Genomic DNA, 15,072 nt, shown 5'->3' on the forward strand with positions numbered 1-15,072 from the left:
TAAAAATATAATACGTACCACATTCTAACGGACCGCTCGCAATTCACTAATAGTTTTTGTGCGCAAATTAATAATGTTATGTTCGGCATTATTCACGTAGAGACATCTATCAATTCCTCTAGGTTTCGTCCCGGCAGTATGAAGGTTTAAATTATAACAACAATTAGATGAAACTTGATGTACAGCGGTATGTAAAATTTAGGTCAATAGTTAAAAATTCGGTTTGTCCTGAGTCTTCAACGGTTCGAGAAGGACTGAAACAAATAGATCTCTCGGATGAAATTATAGTGGGCATTCGTCATCCTCGTCATGCAATTTGTGTAATAATATTCATTCTGGAATCGATGATTATTGCTTCGAGAAACGTGCAGAAGGAGAGAAGAAAAGGAAGAAACTTAGCTGAAGGTTAAGAGACCTGGATGGACGGATTGGAAAATGAGAGATAAGAAGAAACAGACTGCACAGCGAGGAAAAAGTTAGTAGACGCAGGGAAAACGAGGGAATAGGAACCATAACGTAATTTTGACAGAAATAACGTCGCCACATTTGCCGAGAGACAATAAATTCGCGACACTCTCGCGGATCTTAGAATAGTTTAGTGTCGCTCGCTCTCTTTCTCTCCCTTTCCGTTCACTTTCCCCTCTCACATTTCTTCTCTCTACCTCTCGGTCCCCCTTATCATCTACTCTTTCCCCATATATTCTCTCCCTTTGTACGAGTTTCCGCTGATGCTGGCGCCGACATACTCCGAGCTTGCGTTCGGACAGACGCTAGAAATCCATCAGTCACGCCAGTCAGTTGACTCGCATTAATACAAACGATCGCTATTGACACATTCAGTTATCTATCGAACTATATCCAGACATGTCCTGATTACATTAAAGATACGGCTTATTATGAATTTTCAATGCAAAGTGTCTCGGATCTATTGACTGTAATTTCGTCAAATGTACATTTCATTATGCCGTTCGGTATCCCGTGGCAACTATCGTATATTGAGAACAAAATAAAGATAAGGAAATTAGTCTTTGTTCGCTCGCCATACGGCAGAAGTGCTGCGAATCGATATTGAAGTACTCTAACGTTGATTCTGGGTTATTAAATCGCATCTGGCCGGCGGTACCATTCGCGAAGCCATTTTTCCGGAAACAATGTCGCGACGAGGACCATCGAGGAAGGGTTGCGAACCTAACCGGGGGGGTAGAGGAAAAAGCAGCTAGTGAGGGCACGTCCGTACCTTGTGCCTGTTCACGTATTTCTTTCTTTTTTTCACCGGTATTTAGAACCTCTCGAGAAGAAAAAGCGTTCAATGGGGGTCGCCGCGGCTAAGACGACGAATTGGCGAGCGCAGCGGGCACTCGACGCATTATCCAAACACGCACTTCCATAGGTTGCGTGAACCCCTCCGTGCGCGCGTATAAGCGTACGTGTGGGCACACGTGTAAGTGCACAGAGCGAGAGAGCGAGAAGGAAGGATAGGAGTGCGCATGAGCGCGCGATGGAGGTAGCGACCGTTTTCGGCGTGGTACCGTGGTATAAAGGGTTATTCGCTCGGCCCACGGATTAAATGATAAAAAAGGAAAGCGACCCTGAAATACGGGGTCTTTTCAGGTTCGGGCCTTTTTGAAAATTTTTAACTCCCCCCCCTCGCCGCGCCTCTCGGATGGTCGTCCCGTTTCCATCTCTCCACGGTTTGGGATCGGCTCCCAACTTCCCGCTCTCCGAGCAGCTTTAAGAACTACGTATAAAAGGGTTCGAGCTCAAAGCCGCTGGATGCGAGGAGGAAGGGAGCCCCGACTACGTGTCGTCCAGGGGGTTTCACATATTTTTTAAGATTTGCTCTTTAAGCCCCGTCACGTCGTGCATATTCTCCATTCGGTGCCATCGGTAACTGCGCGATACCACGCGTAGGTGGTGTCTCTCTTCTCTGAAAGGGGAGTATTAGATCATCTTGCATTTTTCACAATGCTGTAATAAACATGACGAGCTTTTATGAAATTACGTCTTCTGATTTTCTAGAATCTCGAGCCGTGGCTCGGCGCTCATTGTTGCTTCTCGCTGTCCGCACTTAATCGTGCAATTAAAATTAATGAAATCCGCTTTATTTCATTAAGTAAGTTGAGATCAGTTGAATATTAACGATGCGAAATACGGGACGTTCTGTTAATCTTCTCCGTAAGTGTTTTAATTTGAACGGCAACGTCATTCGTTGTGCTCCCAGACTGTAAATCGATCAGTTTTTCTCTTCGAGGCGTTTCAAGGCTGCGGTATGTTTCACTTGCGTACTATCACGATTTTGGCACGCTTCCCGGTTTGCATAATTAAGCGTCGAAATGTTTGACATTCTTGGATACGGAGAAGGAGTTGGCCAAACCGTGTGCACATGATATTCTCCCGGGAACGAACTCTAGCTCTTTAATATTTATCCTCGATTAATACGACGATGCCTTGTACGTAGGCCTTGGCCCGCGAGAAGGAGTACTCCACGATTACGTACTTGAAGCTTCGACCCGGCAAACAACGTAGCGGCAGCAACCGACGCGGATTATAAATTTGTGCAAACAATAGTTTCCCGCAGCGTGAAAGCCAAAGGTGCCTTTAATGAGCGGCTGCGCGAGATACGCGACATCGAGATACGCAGCTGCGTTGCGTAATTACTCAGCCAGAGGATAAGTTAATCGCCGTAACCGAATGTTACGCAACGACGCGTAACTGGAAGCATATCCGGTGACACCGGCGCTTATTATTAAATCGGCCGGAGTTGCTCGACTTCGCTGGAGAGTGATCGCATCGATACGAGTGCCGGAAGAACTTTTTCGGATTCGCGTAGAAATGATGTAAAAGACTCGCTGCCTCAAAGACCTACGTTTCTTCGTTGTAACGCGGGAGAATAATGTGTACCGAATTCTCCCTCGCCACACTTGTTTCCCTCTCGTAACGCTCGTTCTTCTTTTTTTTTTGCTTTCTCTCTTTCTCTTTTACTTTCTTAGCCTCTCTCTCTCTCTCTCTCTCTTTCTCCCCGAAGACTAAACCCTTTCTCTTTTTGTAGCGGGGCGCGTATACGCTCTTGCAGAAGCGCACGGGCGGCCAACGTACGCGCGTTCCCTCTGTTCCTGACGGCACATATACCACGAAGAGCAGGGAGTCCCCGCGAGCCACGAGAAATATTCGACAATTTTTAAACTCGTTCCTGAACACGCGGGCATTCAAACGCGCGCCTTGCAGTCAGCAAGTAGGAATTTCTGAGAATCGACCTCGTCCTGGTAGGGTGCACCAAACGCTGGATGACGCGTGTGATAGATGTTGTAGGATTAAAACACTCGAGCCCGGGGACATTCGGTTTCGGGCTATGTGACACATGATTTGTTATCGTTCTATGATCGGCTCCGTAGCGCCCGATAAATCAACGTGGGCCGCAATGCGCCTTTGTTCCTATTTCTCGCCGATATAGCCTGTCTATGTACAATTATCCTTTCATCGCATCTCACGCCGCTCAATTTCGTAGACTTGAATTTCGACGTACAATGTATCAATCTAATGCCCGGCGGCAAAGCACGAGCAGGCATTTGTGGAAGGGGCTCGCCGTCCACGGTATTCGACATGCCCGAATAATAAAATTTAAATACATCCGGGCAAGAAATGTAAATGCGGCCGCTTGAGAGTGCTTTAACTGTAGAATTATTCGTTTAGGCAAAAAAAGGGGAGAACGGCGTGGTGTGCGCGCAGTTTATTTCCATCTCTCGTGTGCGCATTACCTCGGGAGATAATTATCGCGAGCGAGGATTGGTCAACCGAATTGCGTCTCGCGCTCAATATTTTCTTGCGTGCCGCGGCCGTTTCGAGTCTTTTAGGAGAGCTATGAGCTATACGCCGAGGCAAATGCTTACGCGCCTCACCGCGGCGCTTCGCCCGCGGCCACGCCGCGCTTTTTGCATATGCGTATTGCGATCGACCCGATAGTTTCTTCTCTTTTTTTTCTTTTTTTCACGTCGACCATTCTTTCCTCTCCCGCGCTCTCTTTTTTTCCGCCCTCTCTCTTTTATCTCGCGGCGTGCCCGTGCGCGCCCATCGGACAACCAGTTTTCGGTCGCGCGGGAGAGTGCCATAGGTCGACGAACGGTGCGCTCATAACTCGCGCTATGTGTATCAGAAGTCATTCTGGTATGCGCGTCTCATCTGGCGAGGTGAACGCGAACCGTATTGTCCAGAACGATGGTATTGCCCCAGAACACACGGTCGGTAAAATAAGATGGTTGCCTGTAGAGGGAACGCGTACCAGCGGATCCCAGCTGGTATCGACCGATATACCTATCTCGACTCACACGGAAAGTCGTGACGAGACGAGAATCTCGTGCAGATCTCTAGGGCAGTTTGTGACCTACTGAGACCCGTTGATTTTTCAATTCGAAAGACGCAACTTTTCAATTTATCATATTTCACAAATATCTCGTTAATACAGCATATTTAGGCGCTAAATTAAAATTATATTAACGTGGCGTTCACTTTAAATAGAAACGAGCAATCGTTGTCGGACTAGTAGCTCGTTTATTTGATCTTATTATTCTTTTACGAAATATTTTTCGTAACGTCTACTCGATAATCCAGATTAAGTTTAATAAATGAGATCCTCCCTCGTTTGTCGCAGCCTTGCTCAGGCAGAGCATGTCTCCGGTAGCGGATTCTCTGATGAGCGGTTCCAAGACCTCGGTGTCCCAACCGATCATCGATTATTCCCGATATGTGAGGAGATATGCATCCAGTCAGGAATGCGGCAGTACGTATTGCAAGGAACTGGGCTGCAGGGAGCACTTTCATTGTCTGGACTGCAGCGGGAGAGTGTTTGTGAAGAAGGAGGAAATGATCAGGCACTTCAAGTGGCACAAGAAGAGGGACGAGTCCTTGCAGCACGGCTTCATGAGGTACTCGCCGATGGACGATTGCTCGGAAAAGCACCCCGGCCGGGCCTGTCCGCACAATAGAAAGCAGACCCACTATCATTGCATCCACGAGAATTGCGACAAGGTATACATATCGACATCGGACGTGCAGATGCACGCGAATTACCACCGCAAGGACTCGGCCATCATACAAGAGGGCTTCCAGCGATTTCGGGCCACTGAGAGTTGCGCGACTGACTATTGTCAATTCGTTGGACAACGGACCACGCACTTTCACTGTCGTCGACCGGGATGTCGGTTCACGTTCAAAAATAAAGCCGATATGGGTAAGGAACGAACGCTTGCGTGATCAGTGCTCGCCGGCGTTCCGGGTCGAGACTGTCGTCAATCAAGGCCTTGAAAATTTAACATGTCAAATGTTTCAAAGTTCATTCTTATACCGAGAAGTAATTACGTTAATAAATTTTCACTTAACGCACCTTATTATATCTCGTCGTTGTTTGAAATCTCCGTGATTTTAATTACAGGTTTTCGTTATCTTTTTTTTCCAGACAAGCACAAGTCTTATCACATCAAGGACGAACAACTGTCGCGCGATGGTTTCAAGAAGTTCATGAAATCGGAGGCCTGTCCCTTTGATCAGTGCCGATTTTCCCGTGTTTGCAATCACATTCATTGCATACGACCGCACTGTAGCTACGTTCTGCACTCTTCCGGCCAGCTCTTTTCGCACAAACGAAAACATGAGCGTCATGAATCAGAACTGGCTTATCGGAAGTACAAGCAGGTCACCGCCGTAGGTGGTGGCATACGTCCACCTGGATCATGGGCGCCGGACGAATTGAGCGCTCAAAGTTTATCTCTAAGTCTGAACGGCGAGAGCTCGAACGAGGGCAGAGGTTCTCCGTCGTACTATTCTTTGGAAGATTCTTTCCAAAGTGCGAGTGACCTCGCAATGGATCTCACCGCTCCGACCACAACTATTACGGCTAGCGGTAGCTCCGTTAATCTCGATCAGCAGCAACATCAACAGTCTCAACAACTCACCGCCGCCGAATTGGCCTATCTGGTACCGGCGACCTCGGACTGCGTTTGTAACGCGGGAAGAGAACATTATCATTGCGGATTGGACCGCTGCGGAGCGGCCTTGAAAGATCCCCGGGAAGTCAGGGAACATCTGAAGGAACACGAGACCCAGGAACGCATAACGGACGCTTTCTTCGAAGAGGGTGGCTGCGACGACAATTGTCCGTACGCGGACAAAGAGAAGCATTATCATTGCAATTGGGACAACTGCCGAGAAGTGATACTTTCCACCGACAAGCCGTTTCGCAGATTGCAACATTACAAGATCCACGAGTACAGCCGACAATTGAACCTCTCTTGTTCCTCGCACGCTCTCTCCTCCGACGTTACGTTGACCCATCTAACGACTATCGACGCAATGTTCAGGCGGAAGCGAGGTAGACCACCTAAAAATCGTGTGATAGAAATCTGGTCGGGCGGCGACCCCGCGACGCACACTCACGATTCGCCGCAGGCGATCTTCACGAGTTTTAAACTCCCGAAACCGCAAACTCCTAATTTAACGTCTAACATGCTAACAGAGGACCGAGAGGGTAGCGTGTCGCCTTCGAACAGTCTGGGCGAGCCCGAGGGATTTGCTACGTACAACTCGGAAGGATGCCCGGATACGGCCTGCGTGCTTAGGTCAATCAGGCACCATCATTGTTCGCAACTACGGTGCCACTTCTCTACCGATCGGCCAGACCAATTGCTCATGCATAGTAAAGATTTCCACGACAACGTCGACATACCGCCGGGTTTCGCCTTCTACGACAAGATGGTCGACTGTCGACTGGCCGGCTGTCACAGCAATCGCGTTAATCGGCATTTTCATTGTACCAGACCGAACTGCGGATACTCGTTCGTTAGATACTCGACAATGGCGTTGCACGAAAAGCAGCACTCTTCCGGTCACGCCGAATCCTGCGGTCAGGAGTCGAGCAATCAGGAATGTCAAACGCAACTTCAATCGTTGGTCCAGGAGACGAAACCTAGGATCCAGGTGAAGAATACCGCCGAGTTGATCGAGAAACCCGACGAGAGTCTGACGGCAGCCGATCAGGAGAGCAGGTCGATGATCGAGGACAAGGAATCCGAGCTTGCGAGCCCCGACAGCGGCAAGACCACCGGTAAGTATGCGAAAAGAAAGCACTGATCAGAACACTCTAATATCAATATTTGGGCAAGTTTGGCAATGTTTTTTTCAAAGAACACAGATACTTTCTCTCACTCAAGTACATATGCATGTTCTTTTTGCACGTAGTCGCACACCAGTTTATACGTCATACCTTGCGTTGAAGTAGGACACTCTTCGCTAGTCTTCCGTTGTTTGTTTTGTCTCATGCGATCGTTTGTTTTGTTGTTTGATTTTCTCGATGTATGTACATACTATATACACGGTGGTTGTATTCATAGCGGGCGGTACATTTGAAGTGTTGGTTGTTTGGTTGATTGTTGCTAGTGGTGAGGGCGGCTGGCACCTATTATCCGGTCAGCGGACCGCCGAGCGAACCCGCACTTCCGGGCGTCGTGCTATCCATGCGAACTTCCGTGCACCAAGGTTCGTCTGTCTCTTTTCGATCAAGTTTTGTGCTTTCAAGAGTGTTTCTGTATTAGTAAATTAGTTTTCTCGCGTCTCTCGCTCTTGCGCGATTCGAGCTCAAAGAAATCTTTAACGTTGCAGAATCGCCGGTCATACCGTCTATGAGCTCTACCTCGCCGCACACCTTGTACGGACCGGAGCAAAGTTGCAGCAGGCCGTTTTGCAAGCTGAAGCGCAAGAATCATTATCACTGCAACGCATGCAACCAGGCTTTCTCCGAGTTAGATCGCTTGGTCGCGCATATAGCGAAGCACTCGACTGGCGCCATTCTCAGCCAGCAGCAACACGACATGGTCAGCCCGTCGCCTAATCAGCTGCAGCACGATTACATCGCTCAGCTATCGCAGAAACATGACTTCATGTCGCCAAACGCTCAGATGGCGCAGAACATTCAGAACTTTCAGAGCCAAATGCAACGGCAGATGCAGCAGACCCTCAACCAACAGTCTCAATCTAAAGAAATCAAGTTAGAAAAGAGATGCAGCATCGACATCGGTGTACAAAATGTCCCGAACGTGAAGCGGGAACCGTCTGAAATTACATGTAGGGACGAAGGCAACAATACTGTGATAGATAATCACGAAAACGGTCAATTGGCGCAACCACCAATTCAGTCTGCTAATGTACAGCAGCCTTCGATACCGACAAGCTTCGAGCTCGATCTCACCCATGGCTTCCACTTTCCGAGTCCTGCTGTGATGGCGGCGATGAATCAACAGATCGCTCTAATGAATCAGGCTCTACCGCCCTTTCTTCAACACGGTGGAATGTATGCCGGTGGACCTGGACTTATGTTCGCACCCGGTTTACCACCGACCAATTTTCTTCCACCCGCGAGAGATGAGAATCCCTTAGCCTCGCTGGCAGCTAATTTAAATCTTAACAAAAGATCTCTCTCACCGCCAGACTCTAATTCGCCAGAAGCCAAGAAGCAGAGACTTCATCATTCAATGCGTATGCTGAAGGACGAGCCTGTGCCGGAGGGATATGTCAGGTTGGTATTATAGTTTCGTGAATCGTTTGTTGAAAATAAAATTTTATTTGATCGCTGTTACAGATTCAGATTCAACGAGGACTGCAGGTACCCTCATTGCGGCTACAGAGAGCATCAGACTCACTTCCACTGCATGCGTCAAGATTGTGGCTATTCGTTCTGCGACAAAACTCGCTTCGTGCAGCACACTGCGAGGCACGAGCGGCTGGATACCTTGATGGGGGGTGATTTCCAGCAGTATCGAGCCAACGTGCCATGCGGCAGGGCTCAATGCGCGTACACGACGTCCCTCGGGTCGATGCAGAACAAGGCGTCGCATTTTCACTGTTTGAAGTGCGACTTTGTCTGCACAGACACGAATAAGGTGGTCGCTCATCGGCGGCAACACGCCAAGCTGGACAGTATCGCAGCGGCGGGTTTCCAGAAATTTACGCCCAGTCAACCGTGCGGAGCTATGCAGTGTCAACACTCTGGCAAGCAGACGCATTATCATTGTCTGCAGTGCCAGTATGCAGTGTTGGGTCTGGCGCAGATGTCAGCGCACAAGTACCGACACATGGACTCCTAACGATCTCCCGTACAAGTCCTGCACGTGTCAGGATGCCCGAATAAAGCATTACCTTGGTCCCTGTAGACATTCCCTAGAGAATGGCGTTGCCATCTTCTCCCGACTAGGCGGAAAATCGAGCGGAACCGGTAGAGGACTAGTCAACGACTTTGTCGCAACTCGATGCCCACCGTCGATTATTGCCGCGTAAAAGAAAGTCTAAACGATCGTCCGCGAAATTCCGGAAGACGCCTGTTAAAAGACAAATTCCTAGTCCCTATAGACATTCCCCGAAAGAACACTCGAGTGCCTCGATCGTTCATGATCGAGCAACGTTCCTGGTAATATGGATGATCAGTAGCAAACGGTAGGGGGCTAGTCAATAACGTTTATCTTCAGAATGAATACTATTAGGTCGAGATCTTCGAATCAAGATACGTTCGGTATCTGTGGCTACGTCGAGAGAACGTTTAGACGATTCGGTCTCTTCGTACATAAAGTCTAATCACTAAGGTGAACCGACGAAGAATCGAGAAAACGATTTCATCGTCGAGCAATCTTTGCAGACTCTAGAAACGCTTCCACATGTGAGGAAGAGGGAACTTTGACGTATGGGATAAATTCAAGTGAGAATTACAAGGTAGTCGAATCTCTAAGTATAATCCTTCCGGACCATGACTCTCGGGAACCGGGAACGAGAACGAGGGACGCGAGAATCTGGCGTAGCGCTAAGACAATAATACGAAGACAAGTCTATATAATAATAGCTTTAGCATGAAAAAAAAGACAAACTATAATATTTAATAGGTGAAAAACGGAACCTTGTACATTTTTCCCTTTATTAGTGTCATCCTATGTACCCTCCGCGTGAAGTCCTTACGACGATCTAGATCCTAGAATAGTTTAATACATTGTCCGTAAAAAAAAAATGAAGACAGTAATACGAAGTGGCAAATCGGCAACGCGACAATTTGATTGCATATTCTTTATGCATTGCGAGATAGTAGGAATTAATGCGACGATTATATCTTTCGCTTTGGCACTGGAGAAGTGAGGGAAAGATATTTTCCTATCGTCTAGACTGCGAAATTAAAAATGCCTATTGCGTTATGTCGGCGGTATTAGCGTTCCTATTGCGCAATCGATAGCAAGAGTCGATGACGAGATTCAATAATGGCCACCACAACGTGAGAGTGTACTCTTTAATCATTTTTTATATTCATTGTACAAATTTTCAAAACAGTCGCTTCGTATGGGTTTCTCTATTAGTAATCGCAAATTATTTATTTAATTAATTCGTATATTGGAGAGTTGATTGTGCAATGATGATCCGTTATAACTTCAATACATCAAATGGCAAAATAGAAAGAAACGCATTTCGTGCTGAATTACGTTTTGGAGGATATGCGATGAATATTAGCAGATGAATATTGATACATTGAAATTTAATTTGAAAGACTGCAAGCCGGAACATAAGGACGGAGGATAGAATGAAGAATGAGCGATGGTCGTTGAACGATCAGGTTAGAAGACATGAAAATTAAGAGTTTGAAGAGATAAAAGTTATATATGCGCGAAAAAGAAGAAAGAAAAGATATATTCGAAGCATGTTCTAAAAGAAAAACGGTCGCTGATCGACATAATGCAAAGCTGTTTAATATATGTGTGTATTGTATATATTTATTGTGATTGGTATGAATCGTTCATGAAAGGAAGAGATTTCTCGCTTCTTCTATTCCTAAAGCACGCTCAACGATGATACGATTCCATTTTCATTCAATAAGTTTATTTTCTCGCGCGTAATTTCGCTATACATTTCTTATCACATAGGAGCATCTTTGCTCCTTTTCGTTTGTAAAAGCAACCAAGAAGAGTGATTTTTTGCATCAATCTGGTTTATCTTTTATCTTTGAGATACGGTTCGTTTGCACAGAGAGTGATAATAATACCGGATAAACGATAAGGAGAGTATTCGGAGAGTTTAACACGTAGTTCTCGCGTGGAGACCAGAAGAGACACATGCATATCTTCTCGGCGGATAATTAAACGTAATACGCAGAAAATATTATGCGACTGCTCGGCGAGAGATGCCCTGGGGTGCCTTTAGGATCTTTTCCGAACTTTTGTAGGGCCGTGCCTTAGCAATTTAACGTACAACGATACGTAGGAGGCTATTTGTTCTACATAGCAGCAGAACCGAATCGATAGTTAGATCACACAGTTAGGCAACTACATCTTATTTGTACCTATGATCGAATTTCGAAGCAGAATATCGCGATTGCAATTAATATTTACATAAACGGATTAAATAAAGAAGTCTAATTTTGATAGATAATTGATTCTGAAAATAATAATTTCCTACTCCACTTGTTGATGTCGATAATTATATTGTGTGGTACTTCTAGATTAAATTCTTTCCTGAATTATTTTATTCGACTGGCCGAGAAACGATCATAGATTCACTAGTAAACAGAAGACGCTAGTGCCTTAAAGATACATCAACTAGATGAAACGCCGCAGAGTATAGTCGCCGATATTTAAATTACCATTTTCTAACGTTTTTACATTTTTTATGAAATATTTATATTTTATGTTTCAATTTAATCTGTACAAATACAATCGCCGAGAACTTTCTTGATTTTTTATATGCAAAATTTTATCTTAGAGAAAGGAACATTTTGCAAAAGATTTTTTAGATATGCACTCAACATTTTACTTAACAATTTATTGGTACGAAACCTGTTTCTATATGCTGTAATTAATATTTTCGATAAAAATGTTAAATATTTTACAATGTTGCATCAGCAGCAAAAGAACGTTTTGAACGTTATCCTTTGAATATATCATGAAAAATGTAACAATTTGTGATGTCATCGGAACCCGAATGTGTCTGCTCCCAATTAAGATATCGCCCCGACTCTGTTTTTTATCGTATTAAATGGTTAGTAAACAATCCATGCCCTAATTTATATTGTAGACATTGGTCGACCATGAAATCAAAATCACAAAAAGATATCGTTTCCACGAATGTATGCGTTGTTACGATCAAAGTTCATCCAGTAAAAGTACATAGAAATAATTTCTTAAATACAACAATATCTTATAAAGATCTTACATATCAAAAGTATTGTAATAAAAAATCGTATTTTATTGCCGGAAATATGTTTGGTTTCAACAAAATAATATCAATTATATAGCGGTAATAGCTGTGAAATATATAATTATAAAATGTTTTTTATGAAAATGAGCCGTGATAAAAAATGGCAACATTGCTTATCTTAATTTAAAGTCTCATCCGTACAACCCGTAGTTATAAAAAAGTTTATGAAAAATTAAAATTTCATATTTGAAAAGTTATTTTTCACATCACGATTTTTCACTTCACAGTACTAAATCTATAAACAGTCAAGCGAGACGGATCGATCGCGGTGTTTGTAGGAGGCCCGATTACATTTCGGTTGATCAAGCTGATCCCTCGAAAATGCACCGAGGATCTCAATGTTCTAATAGTTTTCCTGAAATATTACAATAGTAGCATTCCATAGCAAGTCGATAGTCATCGATCCTGTCCACGCCGACGGTGCGTCGTCCTTACGCGGCAGTTTAAAAATCGCGAAGAAAGTTCGTCGTTCTCGCGGTATCGCGTGTCGTATCAGCGATGTAACGCGATATCGAAGCGGATACCAATCTCAGAAGCAGAAGAAGAAAACGAAAAGGTATCGTTGTCAGAACCGAAGATATCGTTCGCATCGTGAACGTGGAGAGGCTAGAGTCCAGCCATTAAACAAGTGCCATAAAACCACGCTATAAAAGTCCAAGTACTGTTTTACTATTTTAAGTCGAGAGACACTTGCGCGGGACTATGGAAGATTCAGCATGTGGTCGATAGACAAATCTGTATAATATTTATTTAGTGTTTAGAGTCGATAGGAATGCGTACGAAAAAGAAAAGAGAGCGAACAGGAAATAATGGGAGTAATCGAATGAGAATGAGCAATTTGTCTGCATGGAACGTAATTGCGAGAGGTGAATTCTGATTGGGTGTTGAGCGACAAAGAGAAAGAGAGAATTGCTAACAATGATGTATGGTGGTTGCCTTATAAATATGGAGAACCTTTATTATATATATAATATATATATATAATTTATAAAGATTATTATATATATTATTATATAATATGAGATAGACATATGTAATAACGTGGTCATTGTTCGAAAACGACAACGCAAGCAAGACGAAAGTGAAGCGAAACAGTATACCACTAGAGCGTATTAATATTCGAGAAAAGCTAGAGAGATTCTATCGTATGGTCGTTAGTGCTAAAATATCCGCTGTATGGATCTAAGAGAGATGAAGCTATTATATAATTTTATCTATTATTATATTATTATTAATATTATTACTGGTTAATTTTGCCTGTCACGCTCGCCTTGTAGCCTTCGAATCTACACGACGAGCATGCGGTCATTATTCTATGTATTATTCTCTATTATTATTTTTATTATTTGAAGTTTCGCCTATCAGATTCACCTTGTAGCTTTCGAACCTACAAGGCGGATGTGTGGGTCCTATTATTATTATTATTATATTAATGATTATGGAACCACATCGTATGTAGCTGTGATTTTGCTTTCAAAAAGTAAAAATTAAAAATATTTATAGCAACTGAGACGATATCTCTACATTTATATTCCGTTCAATTATTACCTTTAATCTACGCTACTTGTTACGATTTTTATTATATATCGCTTTGTTTTCTTTTCTTTGTAAAATAAGCTAAATAAGAAATATCAATTAATTCATTAGCACGATAAAATGATCCGTAGCATAAACTTATTGGCCGTCTGTCAATTCGACAGTTCTTATTCAGCAATTTCATCAGGTAACAAGAATTCAATTTCGTCGTGTCATATTTGATGCAAACGTTGCATATTCAGACACAAAAAATCGCCTAGTCTTCCAAGGAACATTCGATATTAGTCACAATACATACGATATTGAACGCCGACGCAATTCGTTTTATTTATACAGTTGTGTATACAAGTCTCGCATTTGTCGAAAATAATCTACTGCGACGAAAGGACCATGCGCATAGTCCAGAGCGAGCAAATGTCAATGCGCAAAACTTTTCGATGAACTTTGAAAGAGAGTTACTTCACCTTTTTAATCTGTTTTTAATGCTCTGGGCAAAATAATCACGAGACTGTTTAATTACGATTGAGATGAAGCATAAATTTCAAGGATATGACATTGATTATTCTGCTTCTCACTAATTGAAATAAAAGAATTTAAACTACCAATTAAATACCGATCTAAAGATCAAGGTCATAAATAACTTTAAAGAAGAATTGAAATTGAAATTTATGTATACAAGTGTCACAAATTTCCCTTTTTATATCATTCAGATATCCTCAAGGCATAATTAATAATTTTTAATAAATTATTACTTAATTAACTTTTATTTAATATTTTACATATTGTTCTAGTCATTTTTGAACGACTATAATATTATAATATTATAATTCCAAGACAAAATTCTAGATAATTTAATTTTAATAACGATTAGCATAACTTCGCAGAGGTTAGTTAAAAACAATTTTAACAAAGTCAAAACTTTTACAATTTTCTAACTACGTCCGTGGCAATGTACTCTTCTCGTTTAAACATTATTTGTTCCCATCCTGAATGTTAGAGTTTGGGATCAATCAAACGATAGTGCATGTAGGAATCGACAAAATGGGAGAGATGCGGGAAGAAAAAGTGAGAGCAACAGAAAAAAAGAGGAAAATTAGACGAATATATAAATAAGAATTGTGACAGATACTATGATTCATTTATTTTCACTTCTCGGTTTGCAAATGCAGCGATGCGATTATCCATTGCTGTTTTACACCACATCTCACGATGATTGCAATTTATCTAGATTTTTATGTCCAAAAAAATCGAATATCAATTTAATACATT

General features: G+C 43.2%; 1 protein-coding gene across 2 annotated transcripts in view; it reads left to right on the top strand.

The window, feature by feature from the left end:
- LOC105566866 overlaps positions 1-13,779 on the top strand; it is a 78,800-nt gene extending 65,021 nt beyond the window's left edge. The window contains exons 7-11 of one of the 2 annotated variants that reach the window (XM_012021236.1): positions 4,646-5,224; positions 5,450-7,093; positions 7,426-7,524; positions 7,648-8,560; positions 8,624-13,779. In XM_012021236.1, the coding sequence (XP_011876626.1) occupies positions 4,646-5,224; positions 5,450-7,093; positions 7,426-7,524; positions 7,648-8,560; positions 8,624-9,128 (3,740 nt within the window). In that variant the 3' untranslated portion in view covers positions 9,129-13,779. The remainder of the gene's footprint in view (positions 1-4,645; positions 5,225-5,449; positions 7,094-7,425; positions 7,525-7,647; positions 8,561-8,623) is intronic. The other variant, XM_012021237.1, reaches the window with a different exon arrangement.
- Positions 13,780-15,072: the final 1,293 nt, after the last annotated feature.

The sequence above is a fragment of the Vollenhovia emeryi genome, unplaced genomic scaffold (genome assembly GCF_000949405.1).
Source record: "Vollenhovia emeryi isolate VEMERY1.0 unplaced genomic scaffold, V.emery_V1.0 DF939142.1, whole genome shotgun sequence".
Classification (NCBI taxonomy): Eukaryota; Metazoa; Arthropoda; class Insecta; order Hymenoptera; family Formicidae; genus Vollenhovia; species Vollenhovia emeryi.